The sequence below is a fragment of the Cygnus olor genome, chromosome 1 (genome assembly GCF_009769625.2).
Source record: "Cygnus olor isolate bCygOlo1 chromosome 1, bCygOlo1.pri.v2, whole genome shotgun sequence".
NCBI lineage: Eukaryota > Metazoa > Chordata > Aves > Anseriformes > Anatidae > Cygnus > Cygnus olor.
Genome location: NC_049169.1, coordinates 103,128,170 through 103,152,840, shown reverse-complemented (window position 1 = coordinate 103,152,840; position 24,671 = coordinate 103,128,170). Strand labels below are relative to the sequence as shown.

At 43.1% G+C, this 24,671-nt stretch overlaps 1 protein-coding gene across 1 annotated transcript in view; it reads left to right on the top strand.

Moving 5' to 3' along the window:
* The window catches only part of LOC121073386 (ovostatin), a 30,877-nt gene extending 8,045 nt beyond the window's left edge, over window positions 1–22,832 (top strand). Inside the window, exons 11-35 of the mRNA XM_040564262.1 lie at window positions 555–713; window positions 1,190–1,417; window positions 1,913–1,970; window positions 2,486–2,631; window positions 3,762–3,911; window positions 5,443–5,613; window positions 5,881–6,013; window positions 7,922–8,018; window positions 8,508–8,736; window positions 9,996–10,119; window positions 10,432–10,550; window positions 11,010–11,061; window positions 11,845–11,928; window positions 12,538–12,714; window positions 13,225–13,306; window positions 13,773–13,929; window positions 14,351–14,425; window positions 17,375–17,540; window positions 17,819–18,039; window positions 18,665–18,880; window positions 19,259–19,383; window positions 19,736–19,826; window positions 21,312–21,380; window positions 22,310–22,415; window positions 22,768–22,832. Coding sequence (XP_040420196.1) covers window positions 555–713; window positions 1,190–1,417; window positions 1,913–1,970; window positions 2,486–2,631; window positions 3,762–3,911; window positions 5,443–5,613; window positions 5,881–6,013; window positions 7,922–8,018; window positions 8,508–8,736; window positions 9,996–10,119; window positions 10,432–10,550; window positions 11,010–11,061; window positions 11,845–11,928; window positions 12,538–12,714; window positions 13,225–13,306; window positions 13,773–13,929; window positions 14,351–14,425; window positions 17,375–17,540; window positions 17,819–18,039; window positions 18,665–18,880; window positions 19,259–19,383; window positions 19,736–19,826; window positions 21,312–21,380; window positions 22,310–22,415; window positions 22,768–22,832 — 3,300 coding nt within the window. The remainder of the gene's footprint in view (window positions 1–554; window positions 714–1,189; window positions 1,418–1,912; window positions 1,971–2,485; window positions 2,632–3,761; window positions 3,912–5,442; window positions 5,614–5,880; window positions 6,014–7,921; window positions 8,019–8,507; window positions 8,737–9,995; window positions 10,120–10,431; window positions 10,551–11,009; window positions 11,062–11,844; window positions 11,929–12,537; window positions 12,715–13,224; window positions 13,307–13,772; window positions 13,930–14,350; window positions 14,426–17,374; window positions 17,541–17,818; window positions 18,040–18,664; window positions 18,881–19,258; window positions 19,384–19,735; window positions 19,827–21,311; window positions 21,381–22,309; window positions 22,416–22,767) is intronic.
* Window positions 22,833–24,671: the final 1,839 nt, after the last annotated feature.

Genomic DNA, 24,671 nt, shown 5'->3' with positions numbered 1-24,671 from the left:
TGTTTTCTCCCCAGGCTTCTTTCTTTACGTATAGAGTGCCTTATCAGTAATTCTGGATACTGAAGAGTATAAGCTTATTCTGAGTTTGTTTCTGCCAGAAATACTTTGGATCAAAACAATCCATTAATTAGCATTTTTCTAACTTGTGTTTTCAATTTGATACAAATCACTGCTTCTCTCTTCAGAACTGACCATTACAAATGAAAAAAAAAAATACTGGGAAATGAGGGAAGACAGAGTAAAAAAAAATTACAAAACAAACAAATATACAAGGAAATACAAATATATAAGGAAATATACAGGAAACAGTTTCTGTCTCAAAAAGCCTTTTCATGATTTTATGTTTGTTGACAAATCCCACAACACCCTGTCAGTGATTTAAAGTGAAGGTATAAATGTATCTTTCTTTGTCTTACATTCAGTTCAGCCTTTGTCAGTGAGGAAAGGATAAGGTCATCTTACCAGTAGCACCGAAAGGAAAGGGTGAAAAACATGCATATCTACACAAAGAAAGATAACAAGATAAACATGTCTAGTATTTTCTTCTCCTATAGATCAAGCTGGTAGACAAAGACAACTCCCCTCTTTCCAATGAGGTTATTCAGCTATTTGTCAATAACAAGAACGTAGACAATTTCACCACTGATGTTTATGGCATTGCTGAGTTTAGCATTGACACATCCGAAATGTTTGATCCTGAGATCAGTCTGAAAGTGAGTACAGAAGGCGGGGGGGGGGGGGGGGGGGAGGGAGATGGGGGGGGGTGAAAAGGAAGGGGGAAGACATGAGAGAGAGAGGGAGGGAGAGGGAGAGGGAGAAGGATAGCGAGAGGGAGAGGGAAAGGAAGAGAGAGAGGGAAAAGGCTAGTCTAAAACTGAACCCCAAAAAGATGGGATGAGGTTTGAATTCTGGTAATAAAAATGTCCATTCTTTGTCTTATTTAATATTCTAGAACTCTCAAAAATGCCATAAAAGAAGTGAGGAAAATACCTGAGTTCTTACAATTCAATGGCTTGCTGCAAGGCTGCAAGACCAATGTGATATTTCTTCCTTCCCAGTTTGTCTTAAGATGCAATTCTTAGATATGTGCATTGTGTGAACTAATCATTCTGATGTGAGTACATGATAATGGTTTCTGTAGTGAGTTATGTTTGTTTTACTTTTCTTCCCCGCTACCTCTCCTAATCAGGCAACATACAAAACCAGTGACCAGTGCCACACTGAAGGCTGGATAGAGCCTTCGTACCCCGATGCATCTCTCTCTGTCCAGCGCTTCTACTCCTGGACTAGCAGCTTTGTGAGGATTGAGCCTTTGTGGAAAGATCTGAGCTGTGGGCAGAAGAGGATGATCACTGTGCACCACATATTGAACACAGAAGGATATGAACATACCAACATTGTGAACTTCTACTATGTGGTGAGCCTGGGTTTGTTACAGAGTTTCACTGAAAGGGCTTTACTAGGCAGCTATTTGGGCAGTGGGTTTTACCCCCAGCAATTATGGTAGTGCTTTTCCAGCCTCTGGATAACCAGCAACCACAATGACCCATGAACAGAAACTTTACTGAGCTGGCTTGGCAAAAGTACCTGCTCAGACAAAATAAACCACAATTTCTGGTTGTGCTACTTTATTTTGTAGCAAGTAACCACCTTCATATTGGCTTAGGCTATGGTTCATTTCCCTTCTGTACCAGAAACTCTTTATGGTATTCTCTGCCCTACTCCTTTCCCTTCCTTTTTATGCTGCTTCCTTGCCAGTAACAGCAGCAGTGCCATATGGCTGATGTTTAAGCATGTGAAGCCATCTCAATGCACATGCTTCAATTGCCATATCAATGTATATTGAACTTGATTGTCATTTTCTTCCTCCAACCTCTACCAACCCATAAATGTATTGTTGTCTTCTGTACAGGGCATGGTAAAAGGCAAGATCGTCCTTACAGGGGAAATTAAAGTTAATATCCAAGCTGGTAAGTTAAGTTGCCATCATGTTTCTGCAATTAAAAAAAAAAAAAAAAAAAGATGGGTTAACTGGGGACCAAGACAAGACTTCTTGGATGTACACAGCAGCTACTGAGATGGTAGTATCCCTCTACACCCATGCACAAGTGCATTAATAGCATTAATAGTAAGATCACTATAAAATCAGATTTAGTCAAGAAACTAGTTTCAGATATAATTCAAGAAATAGTGTCCTGTAAAGATGTTCCCAAAGGATAATGGAGGGAATGCAGAGAGTCTTTCTTGGGGAGGCGGTCTGAATCTGGTCACCTGTTTAAACTGACAATAAGTCTGAGGGCATCTGGATTTAAGCCTTGACATGTCACCTCCTGGCCACTCCCTGTCACTCCAGGATTTTTCAGTTTGACTACAGATTGCTCCACTGACAGGTCCTGATATATGTCTGTCTATGATGGCTGCTACAGCAGTAGTACAGCCATCTTTGGGTATGTTTCTTTATTATTCTCTTCCTCTCTAATAACAGGTCAAAATGGCACTTTCACCATCCCGCTTGTGGTCAGTGAGAAAATGGCTCCAGCCCTTTGGCTGCTAGTGTACACCTTACATCCTGACAAGGAGCTGGTGGCGGACAGTGTCCGATTTCCAGTTGAGAAGTGCTTCAAAAACAAGGTGAGAGACACCGAGACAGAGCGAGTCTTACACATTGCCAAATAAATACGTATTCTTTATGCACATGTTCACAACAAATTTCCAGTTTTACTTCTTGTTTCCATCTACTTCTCTCAGCATCTCTCTCTTTATTCTCCTTTTTTCTCTTTGGTCTTATATCTTTCCCCTACCACCACCTCCTGGCTTTATTGCCAAAAGGTAAATCCTCTTTAACATTAAAAACTACTTTTCTGGAAACACACTACTCCCATATTGTACCCACTTCTCCAGCACTAAACTGGTGTATGTTAAAGCGACAGTCTACGCTTTAACATAGCAAACACATTTTAGTCTTACCCCACTTCACAAGGTAATCTAATTTTTTATAGTTTTTCTGTGGAAAAAAATGTAGTTTATGTTTACCACAACTAAATACATATAGAAAAGGAAGCAAAAATAAAAATCTTGGGGTCTAAGGTTATGTGATTTTTTTTCCATATTTTTTTTCCTGTGAAACATATTGATTTGCCATTTTGAATTGAGATTTTAAAGATTTTTCTCATCTTCAGTTTCTGAAAGCTAAAAGATCTCCATCATGAAACAAAACAGAAGAAAAAACAAGTGGTGTTGACGATAATGTTTTCATTTAGCTGATACAGTCTCTCCGCCCCCAACACACATGCACGCTTTTCCCCTCTTATGTAACACAAGTATCAAACAGATTTCTCTATGACTGGATTCATACCAGAATCTGTACCGCAATTCCTAAGGTAGCCCATGGACCTAGTAAAAATATGATTTGCTCGTTGTAGTGCTTATTACATGTAGTCAGTGTCATAATCAGATTTGGTTTGACAATAGCAGCAACAGAATCACACTTCATTTTAAATCACTTAAGGTAGGCTTCATTTAAGTTGCCATAACGTGGGAGTCTTATTGCCTAACACCCCATTATAGTTGAGGCCTGGTCAACAGAGGCAGGGGAGACCAGACATCACCCTCTGGTCAGACCAGCTGTGCTTTAACAAAAGAGCTTTTACTCTTCTTCTCATCCTCCTTTCACAGAAATCCAGAGAAGCAGTAGGGATTAGCCATACCAATCCCTGAGCAGTAGGGATTAGCCATACCAATATGTGTTTGATAAATTTCAGGTCCAGATGCAATTCTCTGAAAAACGGATGCCCTCAGCTTCCAATGTCAGCTTAGTTATAGAAGCTGCTCCTAACTCCTTCTGTGCTGTGAGGGCAGTAGATCAGAGTGTGCTGCTCCTGAAGACTGAGACAGAACTGTCTGCAGAAATGGTAAGCTACCCAAACAAATACACTGTCTCGTTCTCAGAAGCACTGTTTTCTTCTCCATTGCCATGTCTCTCTACTGGAGATTGTTAGACTGTGTTAGACGTCTACCACTTTTTACATGTGCTGGTAAACCATCTATAATATGTAATACATGGCCTTTGTTTCTTGGCAGTCACAAGTCCTGTAAAGGACCTGGGATTTGATTTAACCAGGGACTCTAGGACTCATATGCTCATAGGGGAAATTTCAGTAGATGATCACAAGTCAACAGACAGGCCACACAGGGGCATCAGCTCTATCCTGGGTACTATATACCCAGAAGGGCCAAGGACAAGAAAACAGACTTGTCAAAGAGTAAAAACCCAAAAAGGAAGGTAAAGCCCCAGCTTACTCTCCAGGTAGATATCCCATTATTCTTATCCCATGATTCTCAGCAACAATCACCTAGAGGGACACATAGAACAGGTTTCCCAGGACCATGTACAGATGACTTTTGAATATATCCAAGGAGGGAGACTCCACAACCTCTTTGGGCAACTGGTGCCAGTGCTCAGTAACCCACACAGTAAAGAGGTGCTTCCTGGTGTTCAGATGGAAGTTCCTGTGCTTCGTTTTGTGCACTTGGGCTCCTGTCCTGTGACTGGGCTCTGCTGAAGACATCCTGGTTCTATCTTCTTTGCACCCTCCCTTCACGTATTTATGTACATTGATGTGATCCCCCTTGAGCCTTCTCTTCTCCAGGCTGAACATTCCTAGCTCTTTCAGACTTTCCTCATATATGAGAGGGTATCACTATCTTTGTAGTGTTTTGTTGGACTCGCTCCAGGAGCCCCATGTCCCTCTTGTACTGGGGAGCCCACAACTGGACACAGTATTCCAGGTGTGGCCTCACCAGTGCTGAGTAAAGGGTAAGAATCACCTCCTTCAACCTGCTAACAACACTCCCCCTAATGTGTAGGAAACCACTGGCCTTCTTTCTTGCAAGGGTACGTTGTTGACTCCTGTCCACCAGGACCCCAGGTAGATGAAGAAGAAGCAGAAAAGCAAAGCTGCTTTCCAGCTGATAGGCCCCAGGCATATGCTGATGCATGGGGTTATTCCTCTCCAGGGGCAGGACTTTGCAATTTTTATTTTTGAGCTTCATGAGGTTCCCGTCAGCTCATTTCTCCAGCCTGTGGAGGTCCCTCTGGATGACAGCATGACCCACTGATATATCTACTACTCCTCCCAGCTTTGTGTCATCAGCAAATTTGTTGAGGGTATGCTCTGTCCCATCATCCAGATTATTAATGAAGATATTAAACAGGGTCAGATCCAGTATTGACCTCTGGGGTACACCATCAGTTACTGGCCTCAGACTGATCCACTGATCACTATCACTGATCACTCCACTGATCACCACCTTCTGGGCCTGGCTATTCAGCAGCTTTTAATCCAGGAAACAGAGCATTGTTTCAAACAGGACAGCATCTCAGCTCTGGCAAGTACATGGCCGTGTAATCAGGATTGGCCTTTGTGTTTCCTTCCTTCATAGATATACAGTCTGCATCCCCTTCAAGACCTGCAAGGCTATATCTTCAATGGGCTCAATCTAGAAGATGATCCCCAAGACCCCTGTGTCTCATCTGACAACATCTTTCACAAAGGCTTGTATTACACACCTGTAATGTCTGGATTAGGCCCAGATGTATATCAGTTCCTCAGGGTAAATGTCCTGTACATTACTTAAATCTGTTGAAGTGAGCTTCCACTTATGTAGCTTTACAGCTTTAATGGTTTGTTAGTAGAACACATACATGACATGTTCTGCATGGACATACATTCTCATCTGACTGTGGTGCACTCTGATTTTCTGTCACGCGCAGAACTCCCTCAAGTCAGTAATCAAAGGCAGTAATGGGATAGTGGGAGGAATTGAATAAACCTCGTCTACAGTATGGTTATGGCTGACACCAAAATATTTCTTTCACAGGAAATGGGCATCAAATTTTTTACCAACTCAAAGGTTCGGCAACCAGTTGTATGTACTAGCGAGACTGTAAGACCTGTGCCATATTTCTCAAATGCAGGATTCACAGCTTCTACACACCATGTCAAATCATCAGGTAATATAGGAAACAGCAGAGAGGTTTTAAATTTCTCCTTAAATGAACTGGTATTTCTGTGGACAAAACGTGGACAGTACTCATAGATATCATTTGGCAATGTTCAAACCTTCCGAAATCTTCATTTGAATCCTGGTCTGACACAGAATGAGATAGCTTAAGATGATGGCTGGTGGCCAAAAAAAAAAACAAAAAAACTTTCAGGTCTACACTTCCGATTCATGTCCAGTTGTATGCTAGGAAGTGTTGTCAATTGGTAGAGTGTCAGACAAAAGTGACACTGTTGAGAATGATTCCTTTCCGAACAGAGCTTGGTGAAGAAACCGTGCAACAGTGTGGCCAGGACACATATCTATGAACCAAATGTCCCAAGACCTAGTCCTAGGTCTAATGTTCATGTATGGAGACCAAGAACACTTAAAGAAATATTTTCTTGCTTAATGACGTAAGTTATACCAAACTCAGAGACACATTAATTAACACTTATATGGAAATACTGACAGTCTCAAGTAAAAAGAATTGGTAAACACTAATTATCCTTCATACTGGTCCAAGCAAATTAAAGCTTGTCCTTTTCTGGAATAAGGATTGATGAAATTTTATGAGGAGCAGCTGAGTTTACATCGCCTGTTCAGCCTGGAAAAGAGGAGGCTGAGGGGGGACCTCATCACGGTCTACAGCTTCCTCACAAGGGGGAGTGGAGGGGCAGGCGCCGATCTATTCTCTTTAATGACCAGTGATAGGACCCACGGGAATGGTGTCAAGCTGTGACAGGGGATGTTCAGGCTCGATATCAGGAAGAGGTTCTTCACTGAGAGGGTTGTCGCGCACTGGAACCGGCTCCCCAGGGACATAATCATGGCACCAAGCCTGTCGGAGTTTAAGTAGTGTTTGGACTGTGCTCTTAGTCATATGGTCTGAATTTTTGGGTAGACCTGTGTGGTGCCAGGAGTTGGACTCAATTGTTGGACTTGGAGTTGGACAGGAGTTGGACTTGGAGGATCTGGATAAGCTGGACCGATGGGCTGAGGCCAACTGTATGAAGCTCAATAAGGCCAAGTGCCGGGTCCTGCACCTGGGGCACAACAACCCCAAGCAGCGCTACAGGCTGGGAGATGAGTGGCTGGAAAGCTGCCTGGCAGAGAAGGACCTGGGAGTATTGGTTGATAGTCGGCTGAATGTGAGCCAGCAGTGTGCTCAGGTGGCCAAGAACACCAACAGCATCCTGGCTTGTAGCAGAAACAGTGTGGCCAGCAGGGCTAGGGAAGTGATTGTTCCCCTGTACTCGGCTCTGGTGAGGCCGCACCTCGAGTACTGTGTTCAGTTTTGGGCCCCTCACTACAGGAAGGACATTGAGGCCCTGGAGCATGTCCAGAGAAGGGCAACGAAGCTGGTGAGGGGTCTGGAGAACAAGTCTTATGAGGAGCGGCTGAGGGAGCTGGGGTTGTTCAGCCTGGAGAAGAGGACGCTTAGGTGACCTTATCGCTCTCTATAGGTACCTTAAAGGAGGCTGTAGCGATATGGGGGTTGGTCTATTCTCCCACATGCCCAGTGATAGGATGAGGGGGAATGAGCTAAAGCTGTGCCAGGGGAGGTTTAGGTTGAATATTAGGAAAAACCTCTTTACTGAAAAGGGTTGTTAGGCATTGGAATGGGCTGCCCAGGGAAGTGTTTACCTTCCATGATACCTCACCATCCCTGGAGGTATTTAAAAGATGTTTAGATGTAGAGCTTAGTGATATGGTTTAGTGGAGGACTTGTTAGTGTTAGGTCATAGGTTGGACTAGGTGATCTTGGAGGTCTCTTCCAACCTAAATAATTCTGTGTAATTCTGTGTGTTATCCTTGTGGGTCCCTTCTAACTTGGGATATGCTATGATTCTATGAAATCTCCATTATCTCTTAACAGCTGAAGTTGCTAGAGAAGAACGTGGGAAGAGACTCATCCTTGAGACTATTCGTGAATTCTTCCCTGAAACTTGGATTTGGGATATAGTCCTTGTAAAGTGAGTATTGCTTCTTCTCTCTCTTTGCCTGCTTTTAAGGATTACTAAATATGTCCCCTGATGTCCTCCTGCATGACTGCAATTTATTGCCACCTCTTCTTACCATTTGGCCTGGAAGAACCGTCTTTTTCAGTCATCACCTGACCACCCGCCCTCCCCACTTCCATGATAAAATGTCCCCAAAACATCTATTCCCACAATGTGTGTACCATGACTCATAGTCTGTAAGAAGAACACATCTGTTTAAAACATGGGTCTGCAAAACAAGAATTCTAAGTTTTCTTTCCAAAGTCAGGTAAGTGGCGAGCAGAAGAACTTTCAAATGGACTTTTATCCAAAGATTGGGGTGATAAATTCTGGGGATACTCAGATGTGGGGTTTCTACAGACAGAATAGAGGTAGTGTTATTTTGAAAATGTGGAGCCCCTATGGGAACTAAGGTATATGAAACTTCCCCTGTCAGACTCATTCTTTGTCCATTCCCATCAGCTCTACTGGAAAAGCCAGTGTCTCATACACCATTCCTGACACCATCACTGAATGGAAGGCCAGTGCCTTCTGCGTGGAAGAGTTGGCTGGATTTGGCCTGTCTATGCCTGCCACCCTGACAGCCTTCCAACCTTTCTTTGTGGACTTGACCTTGCCATACTCTATCATCCGGGGAGAAGATTTCCTGCTTAAAGCCAATGTCTTCAACTACCTCAACCACTGCATTAAGGTATGTACATCTACCCACACTTCTAGTCCCTACCCCATCTCCAAAGAAGCTACAGAGTTTGTTGTTTGGACAATAAAAAAAAAAAAAAAAAGAGTATCAAAATGATTGGTATAGATGACTGGATCTGTCTCTACTCTTGATCGATGTACTACTCGTTCTATCTGATGATAAATTATCCTGACTGGATTTGTCTTCCTATACCACTACAAAGCAAAGGGAGATCTGTGTGAACTGTGTCTAGGACAGGTATACAAACAACTGTCTCCAGAGATCTAAAGAGGAAGGAAACAAGTGTTTTGTGGAGGATCATTCACACTCCACAGCCACACAAGCCATCAATGTCTTTACTGGGGTCTTTTCTTTAGGGATATATGTGAAGGTGTGGCAAAGTAAAGTGCTTGTGCCTCCCAAACAGAAGTATGTGGGAAAAGCAAGAAGTGGAGAGCAGACAAACCCTTCTTCTCTGGGACAAAAGTTCCCAAAAGTACCAAAACAAGGAGTACCAAAGTCCCAGTACATGCCCTACAGAGTGTGTGTCCAACTAGAGACTGTACTGCTCTCAGACACCGGGTGCTTGTATTCTCAGTACTCTGCACTTTCCTGGTAAAATGCCTCCAGACCACAGGTGCACAGCACCTTTGTATTGAGAGAGCTTACAAACAGTTTAAAACATACTTAAAGAAAGAAAAACAGCTCTTTTTTTGGCTTCTTGTTTCTTATGTTGTATCTAGGAATCCTTAAAAGAGAGCAGGTAAAGAGTCTATATTTCTTTTACTTAATTTGATCGCTGAAAGTTAGCCCTCCAGTCTCACAAGGAGACCACCACAAAAGGAAGAAAAATCAAGATGCATCTTAGGACTGATCTGTTATTGAGGTTTTCATCTCTTGACCTCATTTTTCGGGTATCCCTACAACAACAAAAAACAAAAATATTAGACAGTGTTTTCCTTTTCAAGTTAGTTCAAAACCATTAGCACCAGGTCAACTGAACATAGTTTCAAATCCTGATCAGGAATCATAAGTATGTGTCAGATATTTAACATCTCATTGGAGAATGTCATGAGGAGCAAAAGAGAACACTGTCAAGGTTGTATCTGATAGATGATTCGTCTACACACCATCATACTGGACCTTAAATCTCTTCTACACTGTTAATACTGGACATAAATAGAGACCATCTGACCACCCTCTAACAATAAAGCACCTTTTGCCTATGGTATAAAATCTTCATCCCATCACATTCCTCTTTCTGTTCTCAGATTAATGTTTTGCTGTCAGATTCCCTTGATTATCAGGCCAAACTAATCTCCACAGATGATGATGGATGTGTATGTGCCAAAAAAAGAAAGACCTATGCCTGGAATATTTCCCCCAAAGAAATTGGTAAGTGCCTGTGAATCTATCTGGTTTTCTGTCCTGAGACTACTAATAATCAATTTATACCTCACCTGAAAACTTAATCTTTTTTTCACTTCGAGAAATTTGTCTACTCCTGTTTCAGGAGGACCAAAAAGTCCAACCAGAACTGCAGTTTGTTTATCATTCCCATTTTCAGAGATCAGTTCTCTTTCCATGTCTCACCTCAGTACTTATTCTACTACTCTATAGACATTCATTATCAGATGTAATTTCTTACTTTAGCCAGAATTCTTAATGACAGAGGTCAAATTTCCCCCTTTTCTGCTACTATTTAAGGTCAAGTAGTATTCAGCATTACAGCAGAGACCAAAGATGATGGAGACTGTGGAGATGAAGCATCCAGGGACATCAGTATTGGCTACAGGGACACCCAGATCAGGACATTGTTGGTTGAGGTACTGCTGAAAGCTCTTACTGTTTTCCCTGTACTCCCTTCCATGAGGAAAGAAAAATGCAGCATAAGTACCAAAAAGAAGTAAAAGTTTTTCAGTTTCCTTAAAGAACTTCTGGTTTGGCTTCACCTTCATCTTGCTAGGACAGGGTCCTGCTCTTCGATATAAGACCAAGTCTGCTCCCATCTGATGTCCTCTTCCATGAGGATCACTGGGTATTGGTTGGTCAGTGCACATCTTCCTCCTCCTCCAGAGGAGAAACTGGAAAGGAGGGACTCTGTCTGATGGGTACTCCCCTTTAGCAGCAGCCACATCAAGTATGAACCTGTAAACTATTGCTTTAATACTGCCGTTTTATGATGCAGAAGGCTGGGTCTGGGTATGGCCCTTCTGTCACTGCATTACTTCTGCATGCTTTGTTCTCATCTGCTGCATGTGTCTCTTTTCCCCATCACCATCCAGCCTGAAGGAATCAGAAGGGAAGAGACCCAAAACTCCCTCATCTGTACAAAAGGTAAGCGCTCTATATACTGCTGTCCTGAAAGGAAATGAAGAGAAGGCTGGAGTTTCTGCTCTTTCCTGCTCATTGACACTGTCCCTCCACTTTTGCATGAGGTGCCCAAATGGCAGCTAGTGTGAGTGCTTAAGAGTTCAGTTCCCTGCTACAAAATTCATGTGTGATCTGGTGCATGTCGCTTAGGCAGTGTCTGTGCTGCAGTCAAAAGTGCACAGATACTGAAGGAAGACTGTTATGAAGGTATCAAAGGGAGAAAACCTTTCTGTGCAAAATCTATTCTGGGCTGCATGCACTCATGTTTGGCTGCTGTCCTCTATTCCAAGGATAGCTGTAGCTTGTAGTTTTCCATTTCTAGTGGGAATGAAAGAGGGAATACTAATGTACCCCTCCATCCCATCTCTGTGCTGACTGCAAACGGTTTCCAAAGTTTCCTGGAAGCTGTCTAAAAGATGCACAAGGGCAGCCCTGTCACTTCCCAGTGCCACACTGAAGAAATCCCCAGAGTTCACAGACAACACAGTCTGTGAGCAACAGCCTTATCTTGTTTAATTGATTTCTGTTGAACAATGACAACTACTGCACCATTTGAGCTGTTTTTCACTAGATTAGTTTAGCTGTGCTACCTTCTCTCCTGATGTTCTTCATGTCAACAGTGAGTTTCTATCTACTGCTGTCTCTTGTGTATAATTTTGAACTGTGCAATTTCTCCTGAGCATTTCATTTCTATAACTAATGCTCTTATACAAATGACCACAATATACTTGATATTATTCTTCACAGATGATGTCATTACTCAAGGTGTTGCTTTAGACCTACCTACAAACGTGGTGGAAGGATCAGCCAGAGCTTCCTTTTCTGTTGTTGGTAAATATAAAATTAATAAAACATATAAGGAAAGAAAATTTTAAACTACAAAATGAAAGCTTTTTCAGGAACTTTGGGCTTGGTTACATGACTCAAAGGTCACTACATATTGGCTTTGTAATACTGATAATCTTAGCTCACTCTAGAAATCTTTCCTTGAAGTAGCTATTTAGATGTGACCTACGGTACCTTTACATAACCAATGTTCCTTTTCAGCATCAGTTGTTAATTCTGTAATACATGGTTCACTGTAGCATCTCTGGGCTGTTTACCTCTCCTTCTCTAGAAAGAGAAGTTTCCAGGAAGTTCTTCTTTTCACTTCTAATAAAGAACATCAGCTTGAAGTGGCACTAAAATAGGCAGTATTTCTGGCATGGGCAATTTAGTCTAAAAAGAGGCAGGGTAGGGATTTTTTTGTTGACTGCAAAGCAGAACAGAACAAATCACCCAGTAAGCACTGGGAACTTCAGGCTCTTTGGAAAGCTCTTCAGGACCATAGAGGCTTACAAACCCAGCCAGGTTTTCCGTGACTTTCCCTAGTGAATGAAAATTATTGTTTATTTCAGTGTCCATGAGTTGTACTAATCCCCACACACACCTCTTCCCCAGGTGACATCATGGGCACTTCCATGCAGAACCTGCACCAGCTCCTCCAGATGCCGTTTGGCTGTGGGGAACAGAACATGGTCCTGTTTGCACCCAACATCTATGTCCTGGACTATCTGGACAAGACAAGACAGCTGAGTGAAGAGATCAAATCCAAGACCATTGGATACTTAGTGAGCGGTGAGAGTTTTTGCTTCCTTTACAGTGTGTGCCAAAATCCCCACTGAGGTCCAGTGAGCAGAAGCAGTAGCATGGCTACCCAAGCTGTATGGCACTGATGCTGTAGCACAGCTCAGTTACCCAAGGGATGCTGTGACATTTGCTTTCTTTGATTTATTTTTTTTTTCTTTCCTCATCCTGTTTTACTGAAATGCAGATGTCATGTTTACTTTGAGGTCTATCTTTTAATCCCTTTTTTCTCTTCAACCCAGGCACAGCATCTATCCTAATCCTGTCAATTTAGGTGGAGCACAAAACTGGCACAGAGCTACCTATTCTGTGACTCCATGTTTCTACAGGACAGGATGTTCCATACCTACATTTAAGCTCCCTCAGGGCTCCCTCTTTGCTTGTTAGATATATATCACCTCTCCACGCTTTCCTACTGTGATTCCATATAAAACTGGTAGAAAACAAAATTAGGTTTTGTTTTTAAATTAGGTATCAGTTCCTTCTTCCATCTTCTTGCAGGCTACCAGAAGCAGCTATCATACAAACATCCCGATGGGTCCTACAGCATCTTTGGCATCAGAGATAAAGAAGGGAACACCTGGTGGGTGATTGGGAGCAGAAATGACTTAGAAATGAATTTGCATTAAAATCACGTGATGTAGGTAAATGCTATCTTTGCTAGCTAAATCAGGTGTACAGAGCTGGGTAGGACTGGGACTCTGTAAGTACTAAAAGACATGGTTCTCTACCTCCTGTCAGGGAGTGTATGCAGAGAGAAGGCTGGCTAAAGGCTCAGCTGCCTTTCTGATTCCCACTCTTCCTCTCTCCTGTGGAACCCAATGCAGTGCAGTGCTCTGTAGCCAGGACCAGCCCCAGAGTGTGCTGGTCTTCCTCTGGGTCCCAGCTAGATGTTATTCTTTTTGCTACCCTCTCCTGGGAGAGCACACAAGGACAAAGCAAGTCACCAATTTGTTGGCTGTAATTATTCAGGCTTGTGCCTAAAATGAGTGGAAGGCCTGACTTTTTCTCTTCCTAGCTCAGCTCACAGCTTCATGGTTCCCTTGCAGGCTCACTGCCTTTGTGTACAAATCGTTTGCACAAGCTAGTCGCTTCATCTATATTGATGACAATGTCCAGGCTCAAACCCTGATGTGGCTGGCAAGCAAACAGAAGCCAGATGGCTGCTTCCGAAGCGTTGGGACACTCGTCAACAATGTCTTGAAGGTGGTAGAGAATTACTTTAGTCAAATTTACACTCTTATCATTAAAAAGATGCTCTCCCATTACTGCCAAAAACTATCCTTTCCTCCAAATGCCCGTCTTCTGCCAAGAGGTCTCTCTCCACATCTTAGATTTAGTTGCTGAATCATTTCCAGTTCAGTCAGTTTCCTCACACTATCTTTTATACTTCATGCACACCCAAGATAGGATTACAGGATTGCAGCCTTGAGGGAATTATAGTATTGGGTTTTTTGAGGCTTTTGTTTTGCTGTTGTTGGTTTTTTTGTTGTTGAGAATTTTTTTTAAATTATTTTAAAAATTATTTTAGCAATGGGTTTCTCTTAGTTTAAGATCTATTCCTGGTGTGTGTGTGTTTCTCACTCATTCCATTCACTGACTGTTCCTCTCTCCATGTTCTTTTCAGGGAGGAGTAGATGATGAGCTGTCACTTTCTGCCTACATTACCATTGCCATGCTAGAGGCCGGGCACTCCAGCTCGGTAAGGAGGCTTTCCACTACTGGTATTCGGCTGGAATTGGTCCCCATTTGTTGCCTTGGATTCTGTGTCTGCTACAAATTGTCCAGGTAGTAGAGATGGAGAGAGGGAGAGAGAGAGCTCCCAGGGAGCATGACCCTGCTCTGAATGTATCCGAACTAGTTGCTGTGATAGAAAAATTCCCCATCTCCATCCCACTTCAACCACCAGTTTTCAAGCAGAAATTCTATACACCTCAGTGGAATTAGATCTCTGTTGGAGAAGCCTAGGATATTAAATGACACCTTTGAGCTACCAGATAAAAAAGCTTGCCAGGTAGTAGCCCACACACCGTGGCTTAGACTTAAACATGGCTTAGTCAAGAAGGTAAGGTATTGCAAGTAAATCCATGAAGTCTACAAATGGAACTGAAAGCTATGTTGGGAAAAGGCCACTTGGGAAGAATACAGGGACATGGTCAGAGGTTGCAGTGATGAGACAAGGAAGGCCAAGGCCCAACTGAAGTTAAATCTGGCAAGGGATGTCAAGGACAACAGGAAGGGCTTTTTCAAATATATCAATAGCAGAAGGAAGACTAAGGAAAATGTGGGCCTGGTGCTTAATGAGGTGGGTACCCTCGTGACAAAGGATAGGCAAAATTGCTGAATGCCTTCTTTGCTTCAATCTTTGCTGCTAAGACCAGCCCTCAGGAATCTCTAAACCTAGAGACAAGGGAGGAAGTCTGGAAAAAGGAAAACAAGACAAAGAGATCAAAGAGAATCGGGTCAGAGATCTCTAAGGCAAAATTGACACCCACAAATCCTTGGGCCCAGATGGGATGCATCCACAAGTGCTGAGGGACCTGGTGAATGTTATGGTTAGCCCACTCTCCATCATCTTTGAAAGGTCATGGAGAACAGGAGAGGTGTCTGAGGACTGGAAGAAAGCCCATGTCACCTCCGTCTTCAAACAGGGCAAGAAGGAGGACCCAGGAAACTACAAGCCAGTCAGCCTCACCCCCATCCCTGGAAAGGTGATGGAATCACTCATCCTAGAGGTCATTTCCAGGGACATGGAGGAGAAGAAGGTGATTAGGAGTAGTCAGCATGGGTTCAAGAAGGGAAAATCATGCCTGACCAATCTGATAGCCTTCTATGATGGAGTGACTAGCTGGGTGGATAAGGGGAGAGCGGTGGATGTGGTTTACCTTGATTTCAGCAAGGCTTTCGACACTGTCTCCCATAACATCCTCACAGGCAAGCTCAGGAAGTGTGGGATGGATGAACAGACAATGAGGTGGATTAAGAACTCACTGAATGGCAGAGCTCGGAGGGTTGTGATCAGTGGTGCTGAGTCTAGTTGGAGGCCTGTAGCTAGTGGTGTCTCCCAGGGGTTCATACTGCGTCCAGTCCTGTTCAACCTATTCGTCAATGACCTGGATGATGGAACAGAGTGCACCCTGAGCAAGTTTGTGAATGACACAAAACTGGGAGGAGTGGCTGATACACCAGAGGGCTGTGCTGCCATTCAGAACAACCTCGATAGGCTGGAGTGTTGGGTGGTGAGGAACCTCATGAAGTTCAACACAGGCAAATGCAGGGTCCTAGGGAGAAATAACCCTATGCACCAGTACTGGTTGGGAGTTGATCTGCTGAAAGCAGCCTTGCAGAGAAGAACCAGGGATGCCTGGTAGACAGCAGGTTAACCATGAGCCAGCAATGTGCCCTTGTGGCCAAGAAGGCCAACGGTATCCTGGGGTGCATTAGGAAGAGTGTTGCCAGAAGGTCGAGGGAGAAGATCCTGCCCCTCTACTCAGCCCTGGTAAGGTGTCACCTGGAGTACTGTGTCCAGTTCTGGGCTCCCCAGTACAAGAGCGGCATAGATCTCCTGGATTGAGTCCAGCAGAGGGCGACGAAGATGATTAGGGGACTGGAGCATCTCCCAAATGAGGAGAGGCTGAGAGAGCTGGGCCTGTTTAGCTTGCAGAAGAGAAGACTAAGAGGGGATCTTATCAATGTATACAAGTATCTGAAGGGAGGGTGTCAAGAGGATGGAGTGGGACTCTTTTCAGTGGTGCCCCGTGACAGGACAATAGGCAACGGGCACAAACTGAAACAAACTGAATATGAGGAAATGTTTCTTTTCAGTAAGGGTGACAGAGCACTGGAACAGGTTGCCCAGAGGGGTTGTGGAATCTCCTTCTTTGGAGATAATTGAAAACCCACCTGGATGCAATCCTGTGCAATATACAGTAGGTAACCCTCTTGGCAGGGGAGTTGGTCCAGATGATCTCCAGAGGTCCCTTCCAACCTCAACCATTCTGTGATTCTGTGGAAAGGAAGATCCATGAGAGTGAAAAGCAGATTCGTCCTTTTTAAAAAGTGACTAGTACAAAGAATAGTATAGGTGGGATGTTAGACTTCAATATACGAGTTTCTCTGCCTCCAGTTTGTCATGCCTTTTTTAAGACCTTCCTGGTTAAGGAACACATTAGTGAGGACACGGGGTCCAATGGTGAACTTCTTTCACTTGGTGTAAACCTAGTGAAATACCACAGAATTAAATTAAAATTACAGCAGAATCACTGAGAATAGAGACTACCCCAAAATGCTGGGTTTGTTCAAGGCAACAGAATCTTGACCATACAAGTGCAGTGTGAATTGTTACCATAAAGGTAAGTGGAAGGAATTATGTGTGAAGGAAGCAGAGTAGTCGTTTGTTTATACACCTACATCTTCAAGAACACACTGAAAATCTGCTCTATTTGTATGGTGTTTCAGTCTGAAATCCCTCCTTAAGGGGATCTGGATTCTCTTTCCCAAAGTCACTATACAAACTGAAGTGCCATTCTAATTGCGATGACAGGATGAAGAACAGGTTTAAAGACACATTTGATCAGGTGAAGACAACTGTCCAGAATTCAGACCCAGATGTTACATTTTTGCTTTTTTGTTTGTTTGTTTGTTTTTGAAGTACACAGTAATACGAAATGCCTTTTATTGCCTGGAGACTGCATCTGAGAAGAATATCAGCGACATTTACACTCAGGCACTCATGGCCTATGCTTTCTGCTTAGCTGGCAAGGCAGAAATATGTGAATCATTCCTTAGAGAGCTACAGAAATCAGCAAAGGAAGTTGGTGAGTTTCAGCTATTTCAAGATTTTGGGAGGCGGGAAGATGGAATAGATCTTACTGATGGCATGTGTTCTAACCTTGACAATATTGAGAGTATAGGCACATGAATCTTCCACCAGACATCCCAAAATAATTCTGCAGTAAACTTACAGCACATCTGTTGCTCCATAGTAAGTAGCTATGAGAAAGAGACCAGGACATATTACATCTCTGAGGCAGCACTGAGCAGTGACTCCCATAATCCATTCTCATCGCTCCTTACCCTCTCTTTGTTTATTCAGATGGTTCAAAGCACTGGGAGCAGAAGCAGAGATCCCCATCCGAAAAATCCCCCTTCTTCCCTGACCACGCCCCATCAGCTGAAGTTGAGATCACTAGTTATGTCCTGTTGGCATTGCTCTACAAACCCAACCGGAATCAAGAGGATCTCACACAGGCCTCAGGAATTGTGCAGTGGATCATCAGGCAACAGAATCCCTATGGAGGTTTCTCTTCCACACAGGTGAAGAAACTCCCTTCCACTCCCCAGACAGTCCTAGGAACTGTGACACTATTTCAGTGTGTCAGTGGGGCTATGACTACCTGGTCTTATTTCTCTCTTGTTATTACAGAGACCAAGCCTTTCTGTTGGAGGGTTCCAAATTCTTTTTTCTTTTCTTATTTTATCCTCTTTTTAACTTGGTGAACAAAGGTTAAATCCATGAGGGAGTAATTTCACTAGCAACAAACACAGATATTCCTGTTATGAATAAGGCTAAAAAACACTTTGATTGCCAGGTCTTGTTTGTTATATGACCAAGGGGTGCTCTGCAGTTCCTTAGGAAACATACTTTTCCACTTGAAATATCCTGCTGAAAAACTTTAGAAGTGTGCTCTAGTGCTCATATTTTATGTTCCGAGACCTTCATTATGAGTAGAGAGTTTTCTTCCACCCTAAAACATACATGTCAGAATGAATTGGATCTTTCTATATGGGAAATCATACACAAAATTATACTTTAATTAAATTATACACAAGTTCGGGTTGTTTTTTAGACAGGACAAAGTGACTTTGCTTTGTATTGGAACCATGACTTTGATTTCCTCTGCATCAGTCACACTGTGTAGCTAATTGTCTTTTATTTCAGGACACAGTCATTGCTCTTCAAGCCCTTGCTACTTATGGTGAGGCCACCTACAATTCTATTACCCAAAATATAGTCAAGATCACTTCTAAAAAGCCTTTTGAGAAGGTATTTACTGTCAACAATGAGAACAGGCTCCTGCTGCAACAGACTCCCTTTCCTGAGGTCCCTGGGAAATACAACCTAACTGTGAATGGCACTGGGTGTGTACTTATGCAAGTAAGTGTCTGCCGTTCTCTTCATTGTGTCCTACGTTCTGCATGCCATACAGCCATGTTTCTGATGACTCTCCATCTGATTTCTCTTCATTTTTCCTAATGATTTGATTTTCCTAATCTCTTTAAACAGTCTTTTCCTCATCCCATATTCTGACTCCCATGATGGGATCACAGAATGGCAAAAAAATAGTCTTTTCTGATCAGCAACTGGTTTCTCTCTGTGTGGTGACTGGGTACAAGCACCTTTATTGTTAAAGAGCAGAAGTCTGATGAGTCCATCTTTGACACAATCAAGGATCTTCAATGTCCCCAGGAAACTTCACTAGGTCCACAGAAAATCCCTTGGCTTCCTTGAAAAGCTTTTTTTCTCCTCCTCCAGACAGCACTGAGGTACAACATTCACCTTCCTGAGGGGGCCTTTGGATTTTCTCTCTCAGTACAGACATCAAATGCTTCCTGCCCACAGGATCAACCAGCAAAATTTGATATCGTCCTCATAAGCAGGTAATGTACTATCAACAAACCAGGTGAACTGTTGACAAGACATGCCAAGCAGACTGCTGTGTGTATTCAGTTTTGCTTAAAGTCATAAACCATGAGCTGATCTGTGCTGGAGAGAGTTGTTGATATCAACCTGTAAGACATATCCCAAAGGACCTTGTGATACCCCTGGTATTAGCACATATGGTGCTTGCACATACTTGACCCCTTCGTACCAGGGGCCTCCCCATTGTCTCCCATACGAGCCAGTCAGTAAGTGCATGTGATTCACTCCAGTTGTATGAGGCCAGAAACAGAGAGTGAGATTTGCTTCCCTTGACACAGTCCAGACTGACAGGGCACTCTGTTGTTTCAGTTACACAGGGAAGCGCAGTAGCTCCAACATGGTCATTATTGATGTGAAGATGCTCTCTGGCTTTGTTCCTGTTAAGTCTTCTCTGGATAAGGTAAACTATAGGAACAAGATTGAATGAGTCATCCCAGGGACAGAGGAGATATCCAGTTGTGACAACAGGAGCTGCATGAAGACAGGCTTGGTTAAGAAGAATTCAAACACAAAGTGCAAAGTTTTCAGATAACATCAAGTTGGGCGGCAGTATTGATCTGTTTGAGGGTAGGAAGGCTCTGCAGAAGGATCTGGATAGACTAGATGAATAGGCTGCATCCAATCACATGACATTCAACAAGGTTAATTGCTAGGTCCCACACTTGGGTCACAACAACCCCATGGAGGGGTATAGGCTTGGGGAAGAGTGTCTGGAAAGTTGCGCATCAGAAAAGGACCTGGGGATGCCAGTCTGAACATGAGCCAGCAGTGTGCCCAGGTGGCCAGGAAGACCAATGCTAACCTGTCTTCTATCAGAAATAGTGCAGCCAGCAGGACTAGGGAAGGGATTGTCCCTCTGTGCTCAGCGCTGGTGAGACTGCACCTCTAGTACTGCGTTCAGTTTTGGGCCTCTCACTACAAGAAGGATATTGAGTTGCTAGAACAAACAAGAAGAGCAACAAAGCTAGTGAAGGGACTAGAAAACAAGAGTTAGGAGGAGTGGCTGGGAGAATTGGGGTAGTTTAGTCTGGAGAAGAAGAGGCTGAGAGGACACCTCATTGCTCTCTATAACAACCTGAAAGGAGGTTGTAGTGAGGTAGATGTTGGTCTATTTTCTCAGATAAGTGATAGGACATGAGGCAACAGCCTCAAGTTGCACAAAGGAAGGTTCAGATTGGCTCTCAGGAGGAATTTATTCATGGAAAGTACAGTTAGGCATTGGAACTGGCTGCCCAGTGAAGGCGTGGAGTCACCATCCCTGGCAGTATTTAAAAGATGTGTTATTGTGGTTCTTAGGGACATGGTTTAACAGTGGACTTGATAGGGCTAGGTTGATGGTTGGATTTGATGATCTTAAAGATCTTTTCCGCTCTAAATGATCCTGTGATTCTGTGAAACCCTGTGAGGTGTCTGCATGGCTGCACCATCTTCATTACTGTGTGGAGGAATGCCCTACAAGGAGCTGTGAGCATATAACACAGACCTTCACATATTAAAAATTAGGAAGGGTTCCAGCTAAAGCCTGACCAGCTGGCAACTGCAACTCAGAACTGGCACTGTCTAAGTAGGGAAAGAGTCAGAAATCTACCAGGCTAGATCGGAAACCTATATGACAACGTAGGCAGGCAGTTTTCCCTTAAAGAACTGCAGTGCATCCCAACTTGGGAAGTTCTCATAAACTGTGCTAAGTCAAGTGCCAGTTTTTGCTCAGTCCCCTCTATCTATTCAGGAAAATTTGGACTCTAAAAATGTCAGCTGCCAGCGATTAACACTGGACTATGAGCAGAATGAATCCCAAAGCCACAGGGTGGTAGGTTCTGAGGTAGCACTTGTTTTTTAATGATTTATTAATATATCAGTTTATCTCCATTTCCTTATTTTAAAGCTCATTGATGGCCACACAGTGATGCAAGTAGAATACAAGAAAAACCATGTTCTCCTTTATCTGGAAAATGTGAGTTCTGAATTCTGGCTATTTGATTTATACAAATGATAAAAGCAGTGTGTAATAGACACACCTACAGCGAGGATACACTCTATAAAGTGCATTATTATGTTTTCTTCCCCATCAGCTTTGCCTTCTATTCACTAAGCTGCTTAATCCTCAAACTACGTTATATCCTAAACTCCCGAACAGCCTCAAACTGACACCTGACCTACTAGAAACTAGAAAGAAATTAATAATAATAAAAAAGTATGAATAAATTAATCAAAAAATCTTTCTCTTTTCAGTAAGTAGTGGATAAATTCCAGTAACGTGGTTCCTTTATGTGTATGTTCCCTTGGTAGAGTCCTAGTACATCTCAGTCCTTCTAATAGGACATAGAACAATACTCTGAGCTCCCCTGAAAAATTTTCCATTCCTTCTCTTATGCCAGTTCATTCCCAAATCTAACTTGTAATCTAACTTCTGGACCAGAATTTGCATATTAAAAGTACATTTGCTTGGGGCCCTGCAGGACTAACAACAAAATTAAATCTCCCAGTGATGCATATTGATTCACAGTTTCTTGGTGACACATAATATCTGAAATGGAGGAGTTAGAATACCGGACTTGATTGTCCTGACCTTTGGGAGATCCTGGAGAAATAAGCTTTCAGTCCTTTGAGACTTTTTAAGACTCTCTGGGCTGAAAGCAATAAAATGTGTTTAACTTACAAAATAAGGTAATACAAACAGGATAGGAAACCTACACATCTTCTCTTCAGTTTCACTTTGGACTCTCCAAAAATATTTCTTCAGCTTGGCAGGCAGGTAATGTGTATCTGTATGTGGGGCATCACTGGGATTGGAATACATCATTGATCAGCTCCCCCTGTCTGCTCCAAGACTGTGTTATACGAATAGAAAATCTTACTTGATCCCTGTCCTTCGGTTCCCAGATCTTGCAAAAGAAAAAGAAAGAAATCACTTTCTCAGTTGAGCAGGACTTTGTAGTGACCCATCCAAAGCCAGCTCCTGTGAAGATCTATGATTACTATGAAACAGGTAGGTCTTTTTGTTTTAACCAGCATGAAGTGTGGGGAAGGGACAGGGAGAGCAAAAATACTGCATGTGTAAGAGAGACAGAGAACCAGCCCTCATGGAACTAATACTCCTCTGAACTGTATTAGGAATTGGAGCTAATGTCGGGGACAGATCCATCTCACTTTAGCAAGCTTGGGCTCATGTCCAAGCTGACAAGTGGGCATGACTGGAAAGGTATGAAAATGTATGTCCCAGAACAAAGGAAATTTCAAGGATCTTCAAGGATCTTCAAATTAAGTATGTGTAGGGTATATACACCTCCAGGGAAATGAACAAGTGGTCTCCAGGAAACATTTCTTTCCCTCTTTTCCAGAAGAGTATGCTGTTGCTCAGTATATGTCACCTTGCAAAGATGCTGTTGCAGAAATGGATGACTGATTAGCAAAGGTAAGTAAAAGCCAGGAAAAAATAATAAATAAATAAATTAATTAATTAATAAACAACAACAAAAAGTGGCAATGAGGATGAAGCATTGGGGAAGGAAACAAGAGAGAACAGTTAGTAAAAAGAAAGGTGAGAAGGTGAAGTATAAAACAGCATAAACATAGGAATTGGCCATATGAGTAGAGTGATACTTGCAGGAAAGGAGCCTTCAATCTCTACCTGGCTTCCCAGGAAGCAGCCAAAAACAGTGACCAGATCCTCTCCCATGCTACATGCTCTGTGGGGTTCAAATAGGTACCTCTGTGCTGTTCAAGAGGCCTCAGCTTCTCTGTAGGGTGAAAGCCAAAATGCAGAAAAACAGAGACACTGTAAAATACCTTCAGAGTCTTCTCAAAAATGACAACGCTTAACAAACAATATTCTACCTACAGCCTCCCTTGAAAGCCTCCCCTCCAAAGCCTGTGCTTCATGGGCACAAGCAAGGTATTTCACATGGACCTTTTAAGAAACCCCATCCTGGCCAGCTAATGCACGTTCTGAGGAAAACATTTGAGATGACATGAACCATGGAGGTGGTGTGTTGGCTATTTAGATATACAATGCTGTCTTACTGTAGGGTAGGTCCAGGTCTGTGTGCTGCTCAGTGTATCAGTTACGCTGGCTGTTATCTGCTGAACAATTCTCTTGGTGCATGGGCAGAGCTTGCTGTCAGTCCTTAGTCTAGCTCTTATCTGTTTTACACAGAATGGGCTGCCTATTCAGTATCCTGAAAGTGTATTTTATATCCTGTACCTGCTGTTTGATGTTTTTGTTTGTTTTTTTTTTTTTGTTTGTTTGTTTGTTTTGTTTTCTTATTAAGTTTATTTTCTTTTGAATTTTCCCCTGCAGGATCATCATATATGTTCAACAATTGATCAAACACCCTATTTTCTTCTGTCATTAACTCCCAGAAAGGGCCTTTTCACCTTTCTAAGCACAGTGGGAGTCTGTGATGTTGTTTGTACTAGTGTTTGTTTCTTTATTTTCCTTCATGGCGTATCTCTTCAGATCGGTACCATAATCATGCATACTCTTCCATCAATAAACCTCCTTTTCACAATGGTTATTGGCTTTCTTTCGGTATCACAGAACAGCCATTTTAATGACAATCCACATGTTATGGTGGCTGGCCGGAGAGGAATAAGAGAGAAGCATCTCTGTCCTGCATGTGATATTCAGCCTCCTATGCCAGCTGCAGCTGATAACTACTGGTAACTACTGTAATATGCAGCATGTTCGGACACTCCCTGCCTCCCATCTCCAGAGTTTAGTCCCTGTTCCCCATGGCTATTGAGCAGCCTGACACTTTTCCCCAGCCCCACTAAGGGGCTGCCTCTGCTCCTTTGACATAAAAGTAAGGTTTTATGTACAGAAATCATGGAGTGTCTCAGCATTGTGCTAAGTACAGGAACAAGTGAAGAAAGGGGCAGGTTTCAGTCAAGACCTGGTGACTGCCAGGTCCCATATCACGGGACATGCATGCATGGCAGGTACCTCCTTATGGAGCTGCGCCAGGCAGCATGTGTTAATGACCATGCCTGTCCTACTTCTTCCTAGTCCCAAATCTCACCCTGCCAAGCCATCCAGTCCACCGGACTGGCCAAGACTTTTTCCAAGAGAAATGGTGAGAGCCTCGAACACGTTGCCCTGGTCTGATACAAGCCACAAGCCCCCTGCCATCCTGCACCTCTCCTCATCACCCACTCAGCTCTTCCCTGCTCTGTTACACATGGAGCCGCGGTGTTTTCTGCACGGGGGGCTGGATAAATGCTCATGGGCTGAACCGTGCCAGAG